Genomic DNA, 16,392 nt, shown 5'->3' with positions numbered 1-16,392 from the left:
AAAGTTCATTAAATAAGGTTTCAAATATATCGCTGTAAAATTCTCCAGTGGGATATTTCTGTGCTCCCAAGGCTGTCGAAATTATTAAATAATCTTGAACTACGTCTTTTCTGATAGCACGTCTAGTTAGAGCTCCGTTTTTGTCCTCTATAAGTGTTAAAGGCCCTAACGGTAGGGGTGTTACCCATTGGACAAGCAAACATCCTTAAGGAATGAAAATTTTTGAGTGGACGTACTTTAAAATTGATTTTAAATGTGTTCTAGGATACATCCGCCGTTGATATTTTGCGGAAGATGTGTGTGTGCCCACACAAATTGATCTCGCGCGTTATCTGCACTTCAAAATTTTGTGTCAGTTCTCTTTAAGTGTGATTGGTCACATTGATCGCCATTTGAATGAGTTATACCTTCACTGCTATGCTTATCCTATATCTGTAGTACTGCCAGTGCTGTATTATCACGGGCCTCCACTACAGCTTCGGCTATTGGCCCAACAGCTTTCTGGAACACTGTGTTATTGTCGTGATCGAATGAAAATAAAATGATAAAAAATATTAACTATTACGAGCTCGAATGTTGACAATTTAATTGCAATTCTAGTCCAAGGTTTAGGACAAACGAGGTGTGTGAAGAAGCACACTTTCTGGTTTTGCAGACGCTATCGTATAGGAAATTTTTTTTTCCCGCGAGATATAGAGCACAACGATCTACGGACGTCCTCTTTCGAAATGTATCGCAAGCGGGTATGCTGAACCTTAAAGTGTGCTAACTTGGCCTGGATAGTTGCACGTTTCATCCATTCATTACTTTTGTTGTGTTCGACGCGCTTCCACTGAGTTTGTCTGGCCGTAACTAGCACTGCATGAGCCGCTTATTTTTGCCGAACGGTAACTTTACACTCTTAAAGCGGTTGCACCCTTTGCGGTGTATATTTGTCCCACAGCAATAATCGTCATCTGCCTCGCATGCGGTTCCTTTCTTGAAAACGCTGCGCTCGCTACTTTCCTGTCAAAAATGCTTTGTCGCACTGATAACGGGCATGCCGTACGGGACTTGAAAGTACCGGGCTCGCAGCGTTAAAGAAAGAAATGCGGGCAAAACAGGTGACGATTATTGTTGTGTGGCAAATATAGACCCCAAAGGGTGCAAGTGTTTTAGCGTGAGTTTACACTCTAAAATAAAATTACACCCTTTGGGTTGTATCTTGCTAGAGCTGAGTGTAGAGTGTAGAGCTGAACCCGAAGCGGTTCAAAACGGCGCAATCGTTCCGAACCTGGCCAGCGTTTCAATACAGCTCAGAACAACAACAAAAATATGCTTTCGTAACCGGTTAGTCACGGTTCAGAGCAAAACCATTCAGCCGCTCCGAGCCGGTTTGGTGGGCGGTGCTGAACATGTTTTAGGAAACTGCATTGTACTCCCTCTGCCGTTAAACTGAACTGCAGGTAATATTTTAGGCTTAGCAGGGAGCGCCAGGTGTTTGCACTATGTCCTACGGTGTCCGGGTCAGTTATGCTGTAAACTGTAGTTGATTGCTCCAAAATTGCGACGATTGCGAAAGCGCCACATCTATTTCATGCTTATCAGCTGTAATGCGGCGCCCGCCGCAGTTGTTCATGATCGGTATGCGACCGCTTTCATAACAGCTCTTAAACTGGAAGGTTGACCTTATCGCAACTACGCAGGTTCACTCAGAAGTTTACCGTGAGTTGACCCGACTATTGCATCATGGCACGCAATACTTTGTGTCTTGTGTGTACTGTATAGCGTATCTTGCACGGAGTTCTACTGTATCACGACGCGATGTCATTCAATAGCTACCGACGGGGCTGGTTATGAAGCCTCGCGATGTTGCACACACCGAGCCCATGCGAGAAACAAAAGCAGCATCTCCGTGGATATTTAGCTATAGACTTTGCTCCTTCTATCCGAACATCACATGAACTTGACATGTGCGGAAACAATAGAGAGTTATAGCCCAGCGAGCCAGCGGGCCAGCGTAGACGCCACTGCGCATGTCGCACCGCGCATGCGCAGTGACGTCTACGCTGGCCCTCTGGCTCGCTGAGCTATAACTCTCTACTTACGTGACTTCGGGAACCAGCCAGTAAGTATGAAGTAATACTAAGTTTAACTGCGCGGTTGGAAACAGCAGGGCTTGAGGTAGGGCGCTCAGCTGGAGGCCTTGGATTCTGTAGTCGAAAATATGGGTGGTCCTGGTACAGAAAACCTCGAGAGGAAGCCCGATACTGAGTGGGTGGGTTCCCCAGAAACAGTGAATGTCGATTACGACTGGGACGTAAAACGAGCAGTCAGGTTTTTACCTTTCAGCTCTAAGAGGCGGAGCTCTTCTTCTCCAGCCGAGTTAAATATATCTTAAAGAAGAAAAGACACAGGTTGAGAAAGCAGCCGCTTGAGATGTTCTTGACAATTTATTTGCTTTCCGCTCTTGACAAGAGGAGCATCTCTGTATATGTACATCTCTGTGCGTATTGGAAGTAGGGGAGGTATTCGTGTTGGCGACTGGTGGTTGTAGCATGTTCGGAAGTGTGGAATTACCCATGTCTTTCTTGTATTTGCATTTAGTTGACGTCGTTCTTGAGAGGCTGTATGTGTTCTACAAATCCTAACACGCGGAGGAAAATTTAGTTGCATGCATATAGTGGCATTTAGTTGCATGCATATAAATCTTCAATTCGAATAATATTATAATTCGCAAACGAATGTCATGTGCTTGAATACAAGTTAATATTTCCGATATATACAGTGTAAACCGATTTACAGCCTCAAAAGTGCAAATCGGTTTACAGTGCGGCGAACTGTTTTCTTCGCAGAATAAGAAGTTTATTTATTGCAGTTTTGGTAGTGATACAGCATACTAAAGAACAGTTATGTAAGATTGAGTTACATAATGCATTATGAATTTGTTCATTGCAAATCGCAACCTAATTGTATTGCAGAAAACTAATTTCCAGCGAAACGGGAAATAATGTTGTAGTTCTGCGATGTCGCACAAGCCCGCTACTGTACCTTTCATTGTTTACGTTTATGCTGACGTTTAAGTAGGTCTTTGTCATATTTGTTGGCTCCATGGCGCGTTTGTTTCCCTTGTAGTTTTTTTTTTTTCACATATACCTTTAAATACTTCGTAACCACGTTTGCAGGGTTGTTCTGTTTCACCCTGTCGCACATTACGTAATACCTGGACTATATGGATATCTGGAGATACTGCAGTAAATAAATAAATAAATAAATAAATAAATAAATACATAAATAAATAAATACAATGCTATCGGGATTCGCGCTCTCATCCGTCTGTACCTTTCCTCTTTCCGCGATCTGCATGCGCTGTGAAAATTCCCGTTGTGGAAATGACGTATATCGCCAAGTCACAGTGTTCCGTATGCTACGAATCTCACCGTTTGCCTGCAGGGTCGTGAACTGGCCCATAGGCTTAGCACTGGTGGTATTCAGCCATTCGCACGCTTTGTTTTTGCCGCACTGCGCCTCCTTCCCTTCGCCACAGAAACTCAGGGTCCAAAAACAGCCCTGGGCTCCCAGAGTGACGCAGGGGCCGCTGCCTTGGACGTCCACGTGCCACGATGTCCTGCGAAGCAAAGCACGAATGTCCAGCATTGGAACGAACGGACCAAGCTATGTGGACGCAAGGGCAAAGCCTGTATATGCTACTCACTTGGTAAAATGGCAAATCGCTAGCATCCTATTAAGGAACGAAAATAAGGACTACAGTAGAACCTCCTTATAGTAAAGCTGCCGGGACAAAGAAAAAATTTCTTCCCTACATCAGTATTTTGACTATAGCGATTTTTCGCTGTTTTATCCTTTTTGTAACTACAATAAATATTTTTTAGGGACACTTAGTTGATTTCAGCTCATAATTTATTGAAACGGAGATTACGCATCTTTGGCAGTGTGCTTGTGTTTCATCATGTAAGCGTCGACTTCGTAAAGCATCTGCTGCTTACCGAGAAGACACATAACCTTCGTCATTGGCGAGATGTGCAGCTGACTGGCACAACTTAACACCGACGCTTGCACTGCTTGTACTGCTTGTACAAGCAAGGACTCGGCAGCCTCACAGAGACGGTTTGTGTTGCCCCAGTTGCACAACGATGTTGATACTGCGCGATACGCAGACCAAAGGAAAGGACGGACTACTATCGTTGCGCGTGTGGATTCTGCCACCGTTTGTCAAGCGCACCACGAACAGAAAGCATGGTAGCCACTCCGACAAGAATTCAAGAAAATCAGTGCACGAACGGTATGCTGAAAACACAATGAGTGCGAGCACTATTCACTCCGCCATCGTCAGGGCGGGAAATTTTTTTGTACCGTCTTTATTTTGTTTTATTTTCGCGTTATTCAATGACATGGTTATTTATGTCATTCCGGATATAGTAAATTTTTTTTGTAATTTTTCGTCTTTTTTTCCCCTTTGTGTCAGGTCATTGCTAATGACTGCTCCAATGGCGGAGGGAGACGCGGAATGAACAGCGGAAGGGGCTTTTTGAGGAGGCAGTTGCAAGGCGCACAACACTTATAGGCTCCGGACGGATCGGCAACGCAAGCCACTGTTGGCGCCTTGCGGAATGAGAGTTTTCCCTAGTGTTGCGTTCGTAGCAGCCGTAAGCGCTGAACCAGTTTGAAATCGTACCACGACAGTTGCAAAAGCTATGCCTTTATTATAAGGCAGCGGGAATTACGGGAAACACTAAGACGTCACATTGTGATCGATGTCGTTGGACGTGAAAGTAGCAATCGGACGGAAGGTAGTTCGGTGTCTTCCACAGCGAGCAGGCGAAGCAGGTTGTTTTCGTCACCGAGAAAGCAGTCGGGGTCGGTCATCTGTACAACTCGTTGCGGACAATGTATTTGTTTCTTGAATATACACATCTTCACTATATCAGCGAAAAAAATGCATCGATGCCTACGGAAGTATAACCGGGACCGACATTTCTCTTCATTCTGTGCGAGTTCACTACAACGAGGCTCTACAAAATGCATCGATGCCTGCGGACGTATAACCGGGACCGACATTTCTCTTCATTCTATGCGAGTTCACTACAACGAGGCTCTATAGTGTATTTTATTTCTGAAGCAGACTAGGTTAACACTTATAAGATATGGCCGCTGAGTGCCACAGGTGCAGTGAAAGTAGGCGCAAGTGGGTGAAGAACCAGATAATATTGAAATGAGTATTACCCATGGAAGAAGAGTACATTTACATAAAACATTTCACGGTGGAGAAACTTGACACAGCGCTGTACGAACGACCACGGCATCTAAACCTTGAGACGCCACAAAGTTGTCGCGTGGCAGCGCGCGAGTCTCAAAGACGTTCGGCGATGAGTGCGGCCGTTCGAGTGCAAGAACAGGTGAAATAACCTTTGAAACGGCAAAAAAAAAAAAAAAGAAAGACAAGTAAGAATTCCGGAGTTTTACGTGCCAAAACCAACTATTTCTTTATGAGGCACGCCTTGGTGTGGGACTCCGGATTAATCTTTATAACGCACCCACAATGCACGAGACAACGGGCGTCTTTGCATTTCGCATGCGGCCGGGATTCGATCCGCGCGACTTCGTGCTCAGCAGCGCGTCATTATAGCCGCTAAGCCACCGCGTTGAGTAGGAAAATCCGAATAACGAATCGGGTTTATGAAAGAAATGACGCGTTTGAATACGTATTTGTTGGAAGGATATCTAGGTAACGTTTGTTGTTTCGTTGCGCAATTCCGTCGAAAACAGAGTCGGCGACCGGCACATCTGCAGGGGCTGTACTTGTACTTGTACAACTACACTGTGTTGAGCCGTGTCGGGTGATGACGTAGTTTCCGAGAAAAGGAAGTCTGCTGGAGACCTCGGAAAAAATCGCCCCTCTGTTAAAAGGTCGGGAAGTTGCACATGTTACACTTGAGGCATGTATGTACACACGCGTAGCATGCGGAGCGTGGTTGTGTTAGCCTGCTGTTTACAATTATGGGGCTATAATAATGCCATTTATTCTGTTTAATTTCCTCCCGCAGGGATGTCTTGGTCAGTAGGCGTTCGGTGTGTAGCGACACTGCGGACACGAGCACATGGTGGTTGGACCCTCCCGCGCCGAACCGTGCGCACGGCTCGGCCGTGTCCGGGGAAAAGGGGTGTCTGGGGCTTGGACCTTTGTGGCTCTTCGGTGGAGGCAACACGCCATTTTGGCCTCGGCTTCACGTACATGGCAACCCCGGACTGACCCAAATCCGTAGTTGTGTTTTCCAGTCCTCCTCTCCAATCTTTGTCTTTCTCTCTTACTTTCAATCTTTCCTGTCTTCACTTTCTTTTACTTCCGATATTCCCGACAGCAAGGGTTAACCTTGTGTGACATAGCCAACCTAGGTTATTCATATTTGGTTATAGTGCGCGTGTAGCGCTGACGTAGTCAGAACTGACTATAAATCAAGTCCTGCCGCATCCCCTATATTTGTGCTCCGTGGTGGGCGGCTGGTATGCCTGCCGAATATTCTAGATTCAAGATGGCTGCCAATGTTCCTGATCGCTCCCTCAAGAGGGGGTGAACCGATGAAACTTTCGGCTTCTTCATACAATAGAAGGAAACATTACCCAGGTAGCACGTCATACACAGTGAACACGAAATAAGGACCCTCCGAGCGATGTTCTCATTTCTAGCTGCCAAATGCTTCACAGACACCATAGGCCTTGGCTATATGTACTGGAAGGGGGCAGTGTATCATCCGTATAGCAAAACAATGGGAGAACTGGGGTCGCTTCGGCGATGACGCCACGAGACAAAGCTCCGATCGATCAGTGTGCCTAGCGCGCGAAACTTAAATATGTTGTGCAAAATTTTCCGCATTTATAAACTAACGCGTTATCAAAACACAGCTAAATTTATTATAACTTGCAGAAAATAAATAATAAACGCTGTTAGGATACGTCAATAACGCCGTCTGAGCTTGAACGTTTCCAATCACAGATCATGCAGTGTTCCTGATCGTCTGCTCAGCTTTTCACTTGCTGAAGACACTCGTCTGCTCGTTCCGTTCGGTAAGCACACATACGTCTTTGTTATCCAAGTATTTCAAAACACACGGGGATGAGAAGCCTGGAAAGAGCACCTGCACTATGCTTGGTGGGTTGCTTGGGATTCCTGTCATGCTGCATAAGCCAGAAAAGCGGTCGGGAGATTTCACTGTAGAAACAAAATGCTCTGTGAAGAATACAGCCACCATCGTGTGGACATTTCGCTCCGAAAAAGGGCGCCCAAGGTCAGGAAAACAGCCAATGTTCCGTACGTGTGCCATCTGAAAAATCCCGGAGTTGGTTTAATCGTTGTGCAGGAAGCACAATGCACACAAAAATTGGAGGACGCTTAAGCTTCGTCTTTAAGAGTGGAACGCGTTAGCATTCAATCACTGTCTGCTTTTACGCCTCCCAGCAACTGCAGCTTCAGTAATCATAACGTTTACCGGGAAACGCTGGTGGCAACGCTATGCACGAAGGCGAGCTCTCTGGTAGAAACACGGTCTCTTGTGTGGGCTGATCTCGGATGTGGCGCACAGCCACGCCAAAAAGAATTACACCATTTTCAGCTAGGTTTGTGTTATTGTTCTGCGCTTCTAATATTTCTGTCTGAGACGATGTAACATAAAAGGCATGTGCTGACGGTGTTTTGCTTCACGTCAACGTTTGTTTGTGGGCTGCCATTCTCAAAATTCCGTGACATAAGTTTGTCAAGAATCTAAGACAAGGTATGAGCAACTTAAGTGATAGAACGGTGTGGCAATATAGCCCGCATATACCGCATGTCATATAGCAAGGCGTGGCATATGCATATACCTAAATATATACATGAATTTTTGCTCACGGGGGACGCCGGCGCCGGACGCCGACACCGGATTTAACGTTGTCACGTTAAAAAAGGCATTTCCAAACGCAGTGCTTGCCATGCACATAAAAAAAAATTTGCGAACGCGGCGGGAAAAACCGCAACAAGCAAACGGCGAGCTCCGCGCGGACATGCATGACCTCCGCGACAACCATGACTGCTAATCTTGGAGGCCCTGTATTGCAACATTATTTTCCCGCTTACCAGCAATGACTCCAGACTGCAGCGACAGATGGCGCTGCAGTAGACCGTAATGCTTCAGCATCTCAGGTCCTCTTAGCGAAAAGAGCCATGTTTTCGCCTCTGGACGACAAACCGTCCTATTTCAGTACACCATAATTGCTATAAAGTAACGAAAATCACAAGCGGCGGCTTCCTGCTTGAGGTTCGTGACAAACTGCAACACAGAAAATTGACAAACCTCGTCGCATTCGGGGACATTCCCGTTATTGTTAGCCCACACAGATCAAGGAACAGCGACCACGGTGCCACTTCGGAAAGTGATTTGCTAGACATCAGGGAAAGCAAACTGCTCGAAAGCTGGGAAAGAAAAAAACAGAATGTAGTAACTGCGAAAAGAATTAAAATAAGCCCTGACGACACGGAAATCTCAATCAGGCACTTGATAACCACCTTTGGAAACAAGCAACTTACCTGAATCCATCGGGAGTGGATACTGTTAAAGATTCGCGTACTGCCGTACATCCCAAATCCGCGCCGATGCTCCAAGTGCTTTAAATCTTCTTTATAAAGAGTTACTGTTTATACACAGTGCTAATTTTTTCCGCCCAAAGCTTGGCCAGGCGGCCGCGAGAAGACTAGAAACGAGCTAAGCGTGGCGCGGCAGCTGACAGTAATAAAAAAAAATTCGGTAGCACCACCAGTCCACGGATATAATCTCGTCTGTATTTGGTCGAACGCGAATGCGCGCTTAAAATCGCGTTCAGTGGGAGAAGATTCGAGTTCGTGACCTTAGTCACGTGTCTTGGAGCCGTGAACAGCCCCCGTAACTCGTAATCTTATTTTTTAATTGATGAGGCGCTCTGGTGTTATTGACGAGATTCCACAGTGATTTCAGGGTCGGATAATGGCGGGAAAAAAATGTGTGGGCGGGGAAAGAAATAGTAGACTGCAAATGCTCGCGTCGACCATTACTTTAATCCTACTCGCATCTTCTCGCGCCGTTAGCAAACTGATAAGAAATTCTGTAGGCGTGAACATTCAGCCACTATGGGAAAGGGGAGCAGTATATGGATTTATCTATACTCTTCGTATACGTCACTTCAGAAGTTTCTTGTGGAGCTATTCATTACGCTTTATCTTGCTAGATTTTCAATCAGTTTTATAAACGCATGAATGCAAAACGATTCTGCGCATATGCATAATAATTGCGCATCGCTGGATTTATAACGCGACATTTTGTTGGATATGATCAACTTGAAAAAGACGCAAGTCGACTTAAGCCAGAAGAACGGCGTTTTGGCCAATCCATTCGACATTTGCTAGTTGAACCATCACACTTGCAGGTACTGTGCATATTAGGGCCAGACTTTTCTGGTAATATTTGCACGAAGCTGGCTTTGATCCGTCACGTTATCTGTGACGCATAACCTAGTCCAATGGTTTCTTCTGTCGCCAATGCTTATATAGGATGCGACGAGTACTTCAGAACATACTGAAGCAGCTAGGCTTATACACCTTTATGTAACCAATGTATAAGTATGCACCATATTTCATTACGCGCGACTCAAAATATGTGCTGTTGTAAGTGATCGCATTCACTGCTACCAGCATTAGTGATGAAAACGTCGTGCACTGATTCAAAAGCGATCGCGGCACTGAGTGTAACCATGCTTAAAGATGACACAACTTGTGCAATACGCTTTCGGTAGAAGACAACGAGCCTATTTCGTTGTGACGATGCTTCGTGGCGTTGTGCACATGTGTAGTGGTCCCACGGGACTGAATTTGGGAAGTTAGACTACCCATAACCCTGTTATCAAACCTGCTGGTCCGACATGATCGTGGAAAGGCGTGTTGTCCATATCCGACTGTCGTAGATGTTACACGCAGCGTCCAGGAAATCAGGCCGCTACAATGGCATGTCTTTATTGCACGTCAAAGTAACCGCGCAGCAGCCTGGCTGTCGACTGACAGCAATAAGGTCAGGTTACAAGTTTCCGCATCAAGGCAATAGAAGCTGCTTATAGGCACATCTGTGGGTAAGGGTGACGGTTTTTAAGCCCAGCACAAGAAAGCCTTATGAGGCGTCATCACAATTCGTCACTGGTATAACCGTATGCCCCACAAAGATATCTAGCGATTCCATGGGAACATAAGCGGTTCACATACTAAAACCGGTAGAAAGAGAAAGATTTTTTCATGAGAAAAAAGTTCGTCTGACTGGTGTACACTCCTCTATAGCCAGATAGCCTGCATTAGTTAAAGCAAGAAAAAAAGAGTGGTCCCTCCTTCGTGGATGCAAATAACGACAAAGAGAAAAGACAAAAGAGATAACGAAGTGTCTACAAGTATAGCCTAGAATCCAGGCCTGTACTTTTGAAAACAAATCAAGTAAAGTTGTTCCCGCATGTCATACGGGATCATTGGAAACTGGAGTTATGAAGCATAAGAATTTTTCGATGGGGGACGGCATGGACGGCCCTCAAAATATGCCTAGTGGACCGGCTTAATGCCCTGGTTAATGCCCTCGACGCTGTGCCCCGCGTCTCGCTGTTCGCAATGACCTTTAGCCTCGAAGCCCAAGAACTGGAATGGGGTAACGTGACACACGACTCGTGCGACAGGGTTGCGGCGGAGCTAAATTTTGGTGACAAGAATTTTGTGGTGACAGCTCTCGAGTCTCGGATGAATTCACAGAAGTCCCGCGCAAAGCTCTTCTGCACGTGTACTATAGGAAGTAGACCCAAGCGGCGCTGCATAATGGAAGTGTGTCGAGTTGAAGTACCAAAGTCTGCGTGCGATGCTTTTGGCGCCTTATCATTAACAACACGTGGAAGCAGAACCACCGCACGAAACCCACGGAGGGGCAAGACCAGCACTTGTTTCCTGAGAGGGGCACTATATATAGACCCATTCGCTAGAGAAGGAATAAAGGGAGAGGAGGAAAGCCGAGCACGAAACCTATCCCATCACCCAAGGACTGAGGAGCAGCACTGTATACAGAGGAAAGACGAATTCCGCAGTCGAAAAAAATTTTGCGAAGAGCTTTGTGCACCTCGTATACCTACTTGAAACACGACCTTGTTAAAGCATACATAGGAAGTCGGCGAGCGAAGACCGTGAAAGTCGCAAGGTGTTGACCTTGACTCAGAAGCGCAGAGCGACGAGCGCTGAAATTCATTGTGAAGGCACGTACGAAAAGGTTTCACTGTACAGTATCCACAAGCTGGTATCCACCAACCCAACGTCGGTGCGTCACTTTGAGGTCACGGATTTCAAAGCAATTTCTTTTTTTGTACTAGACCGCGTTGGGCTTTGGAAACGTTTCATCCTTGATTCCTTCGAAACACAGTGTAGTCCGCCTTTTCCGCTAGAGAATCAACTATGCCCTGAAAGACTCTGCCAAAATTCATGACGTGGCCGGGGGCTGGTACGGGAACTCAAAGGAAGCGTCGCCACCCATCATTTGTCACTGCACTCTTTCTGGCTTACCAAGCGTTTTGTATCGGTAAAAGTGGTGTTTTTGATATTGTACAAGGGTAATTTACTGACGCTGAATAAATAATTTTTACAACTAAGCTGTTAAGGGCTAGTTCTCCCAGGATCGAGTCCGTCTATTGACACAAAATCCCGAAGATAGTGCAATACCGGGCCGACCCGCGGCGGTGGTGAAGCAGGCGGCGTTAAGCACTACCCATACGTGGGCCGATCCCGAAGATAGCTCAATACCGGACCGACCCTCGGCGGAGTTGAAGCAGGCGGCGTTAAGTACTACCCATACGTGGGCCGATCTCGAATAGAGTGGAATGCCGGGCCGACCTGCGGCGGAGGTGCAGTTCGCCATTAAGGGGCCCACATAGACAGCTTCGCTGGTCATCCTTCTTCACAAAGTGGAAGGGCACTGAGTTTCTTTTATTGCAGCGCTGTTATAGACATTAGTTTAAAAGACGTATTCCGAAAACATATTTTGTTAGTTTGTCCTTATCGCATCAGAAACTCGTTTGTTAATAAAATATTCAGTGTAAAACCACCGATACAGCCAGCGTAACGTTGAAGGTTGTTTTAGTGTGCACGAACCGATGCTTGATTAGCTTGACTCTATATTCTGCAATCATACATTTTAAGGTGATTTCCTGAAAGGAGCAAGAACTTTATACGCGCGTGCGCCGTTAATACTAACCTGGTTTGTTTGCGCAAGGCCTTTCCGAACGCTGCTCAGCACCCGGTATACGTAAAACATACGCCGTAATCTGAAAGAGCGAGTGCGTATAAGCATAGAGAAAGGAAAGACTTTTTCTCTCTAGTGTCCCTTTGAGGTGGCCTATGCGTAACTTGAGCAGAAGAGCCCTTGTGCGGCGGGCTAAAGCACGGCCGGAGATTTGTGCATCCGATGGAGCATACGATCCATTGGTGACGCGTTCATTCAGCTGGGAGCATTGTCGGTAGAGATGAAGGTAATGCGGTCTGAGGAATCGCAGAAGCAGCCATTTTATCAGGCTGAATTAAGGTAAGCTAGAGAATAAGTCAACCGGTGAAGAGGCACGCTAGGGCCAGCTGCGACGCTGCTTCAGTGGCTGCTTCAAAATTTCCTTGGGGTTAAGTTAGGGTTTCCCTTAAAAAAAAATATTACCGACGATTACGTTACTTCCTAATGCGAAATTTGAGCGCAGCAAATAAGCTGTTTCACCTTTTCGATAGATTGAGGCAAAGAAATCGAGCAACACATGTATGCGCTATCACAGAATTTTTTTTTTATTTTTCACACGTATTCCTTTAACAAAGACTCCACTAGGTAAGCTTCTGCTTCGGCGGCACGCACCTCTGGATTCTGACGGCGACGGCGCTGGGCCTCTGCTATGGCAGCTCGTTTAGCAGCAGCAGCAGCAGCAGACGGAGGACTTCCATCGGTCGTCTCGCTCATGGCTCAGAAAGAACTGGCAGATAATTTCGCAGTGGCGAACGGCAGCGGCAATTTCGGCTCGGGCGGTGCACATATACAGATCCGCCGCCACCGATCTGGCTCTCTGATTGCCACCGCACAGGGCGAACGGCAGCGGCAATTTCGGCTCGGGCGGTGCACATATACAGATCCGCCGCCACCGATCTGGCTCTCTGATTGCCACCGCACAGGGGTTGCATTGGAGGAGGAGCGAAGAAAGGAATTAAGTTCGAGCCGGCGCTTTGACAACCGGAGACTCGCAGGAAGAGGGGGGAGGGGGGCGGCGTGTACACCCAGCGGCAAACGATGGGGGCAGAAGCGCGCGCAGCAAGCGGACAACACGATAAAGGGAGGAGGGAAGAGATAGCAGCGACTGACTGATGCCGCTGACGCCGATAGTGAGTCAACCCCAGCTGCGGAGTTGGTTTCAGGGACAACGCCGCCGATGCCGACACAAACAATATGATACCCTCGCTTCCGCAGCGCTAAGAACCAGGTCTAGCCGTGGGAAGGTGGCCACGTATTCGTCGACGTGCCGGGGCCTACGTGAAATAACCGGCGCGTCGGCAACTGAAGAGCACCCTATCCGCCACACAAGAACAGGGCGGGGGGGGGACCCTTTCCTCCTCTTTCTGCATGGCGGCGACGGTGTTCTATGCAGTCACGTTATCTTGACTCTCTAGCGGCGTCAGCGGCATCCAGCGGTATCAGTCGGTCGCTGCTAGCGCTGGGGGGATGAAAGGGGGGCGGAGCTGGTTACGAGGCCGACGACAACGCCGACGACGACGCGAAACCCAGGAACGGACGCCAAAGAGCTGTGCTCTAATAACGAAATTTATCGCAGTCCCTCTCGATTCCTACTTTTTCTAAGTGTTAGCGCTCGTCGGGGGAAAAATTATAACGAACCAAGCCCGGGTGCTATCAAAGAACGGGTTTACATGCGTTTGTGACACTGTAGTTGCATCGTGAGTTATGAGTGGCGCTCCCCTTACCACGGTTCCTCACAGCTACGCAAGAGACAACCGGTGCTCCGAACGACGCTTCCTCGAGGACCGGTTCGGAACCGGGTGCAACGTCTGTGACCCCGTCTGGTCGCAGACGCTGCGGCCGCGGTGTCGTGTATGTTACATCGTGGCGGCGACCAGAGGAGCAGCGTCTCAACAACAGCATCTCCGAACGTTAGCTGTCACGAGGCAGATATGCGACAACGCTGCCTCTACCGCCGTGCCACTGAACCCACGGTGCGTGCAGTACCTTTGCGGTAACGACGACATTAGGTTAAAAGACATTCACTTGGACTAAAACAATCAATCGGTACTCTTAGAGCGCTACGGCTGTTCGCGGTGTTGAAGAAACAGTTGGCTACACTGCATGGGGTTAACCCAGGCAACTACGGACGTTGCGCAAGGTAGATAGTATTTATGAGATTTATGAGCGCTCTATTAAAAAGTAATGCCATTGACTGTAGGGATGATGATGATTGCCTCATATATTTACGTTTAAGCATTACGCCGTTCACATGCTATGCCAAAATGCAAGCGCCAAATACGGCTGATGCACACTGAGACGTCCACGCGGTGGTGTGACCAGAACAAAGGTTATGTATGGTGCTTGTCAAGATGAAAATAGGGGCGATAAATGTATGCACAGTGAATAACGACACGTATACAAAAACATTCAAGTATTCTGTGCCCTTTGTGTCACAGATGACACATGCACAATACGAGGGATCCAAGATTTCTGCGGTTTGACGAGCTGAAACCGCGATCTGATTATGAGGCACACTGAGAAATGGCCAAGGATGGGCACATACAGTTGGCCAAGAGTGCGGAGTAAAAATTCAATAAATTTCTTAAGATTTAGGAAACAGCTGAATATCATGCGCTACTTTATTTACAGGTATGTGTACTTTTTAGAGACACGTAGTAGCAGATGATATTTGTGCAGGTTTTATATGGGGATTTATTTTTTATTACGCAGGCCAATAACAGCAGATTTACTGTGCGCGAACCGATCAGTAATTTTTGTAATACCTGATGTCACTACAAACTTAAGCTGAACGCATTTATGACGCTTATAATTAAGGCTCCGTTTAGATCACAATAGAGCGATGCCATGAACGAAGCGCGAATTGAATTTGTATGACTTCCGCACAGTTTGCCTTGGAAATTGAAGTCAGTTTGACGCCACTCCCAGGTTAGTACAAGCAAGCGCATAAACAGCTGCAGGACGACGACGATCACGGTAGCATGACGGCGACAGCGAAGGCATGACGACTGATTCTGTGTACTCTTGCAGCGAAAAGAACACACTACAACCATTTCTGTTACGGCTTGGGGCCAAACAATTCAAGAATCGTGTAGGTCTTGTGACTTTGGCGAACGGAACGTGAAAATAAATTATAATGTATAAAAAGTTATTATCGCACTGCGCTTTTTTAAACAGTTTTGACGCGTTAAATGGCGGTACCGAAGGTGGTACCGCTTTCGGCATCAGCCCACGTCATAACGAAACAGGTTGTATTGTGTTTCTTTTTTTCCATGGAGTGACACGATATTGGTTGTTACGTAATTACCATCGTCATGAAAATATCGTCATCGACGTTCTGCTGCTGTCGGCGCACACGTACGCTCGCGTCACACACACACACACACACACACACACACACACACACACACACACACACACACACACACACACACACACACACACACACACACACACACACACACACACACACACACACACACACACACACACACACACACACACACACACACACACACACACACACACACACACACACACACGCACGCACACACACGCACACACACACACACACACACGCACGCACGCACGCACACACAAATTGCCCGCCTTACACCAACGCTTTGCAGAAGCCCAAATGATGATGGGTAGCTATAGTTAACTTTTATCAGCGTTCTATTTCCGTCGTTATTTCATCTTGATTTTTGTCTTAAGCTGGATATGAATTTTTGAATTTTGCCCCTGCGCCAGTCTCTGCATATTTCCGTGCTACCAGTTCACCGAACAGCGGCGGGCCGGTCCTTGCTTGAGACAATTGGCGCACGCAGTTTGTAGTGTAACGCGACCTTCCTCGGCACGTGAGGTCTCGACAGCGTTGCCCATCTCATTACCTATTGTAAGATTCATCTTTGCGTTGTCTGTTGAAGTCGAGAGTATGACGGAAGCCCGTCTGGTCGGGATGATGCATCCTTAAAAGGAAGAGGTCTGGACACCGGCCAATATGGTTTAAAATAGTTATTTACGTTCCGGTTATCTTAGTTTCATTGTGCACAAGGCTCCCGCGGGGGAGCCGAAACGTAAATAACTATTTTAAACCATT

General features: G+C 47.0%; 1 protein-coding gene across 1 annotated transcript in view; it reads right to left on the bottom strand.

Annotated features, from left to right (window-relative positions):
• Positions 1–16,392, bottom strand: part of LOC142576013 (uncharacterized) — an 86,573-nt gene that overhangs the window by 12,366 nt on the left and 57,815 nt on the right. The window contains exon 2 of the mRNA XM_075685890.1: positions 3,420–3,607. Within this exon, the coding sequence (XP_075542005.1) occupies positions 3,420–3,607 (188 nt within the window). The remainder of the gene's footprint in view (positions 1–3,419; positions 3,608–16,392) is intronic.

Source organism: Dermacentor variabilis, chromosome 3 (genome assembly GCF_050947875.1).
Source record: "Dermacentor variabilis isolate Ectoservices chromosome 3, ASM5094787v1, whole genome shotgun sequence".
NCBI classification, from domain to species: Eukaryota; Metazoa; Arthropoda; class Arachnida; order Ixodida; family Ixodidae; genus Dermacentor; species Dermacentor variabilis.
Note: the sequence above shows the minus strand (reverse complement) of the source record. Positions and strands in the feature narration are given on the sequence as shown.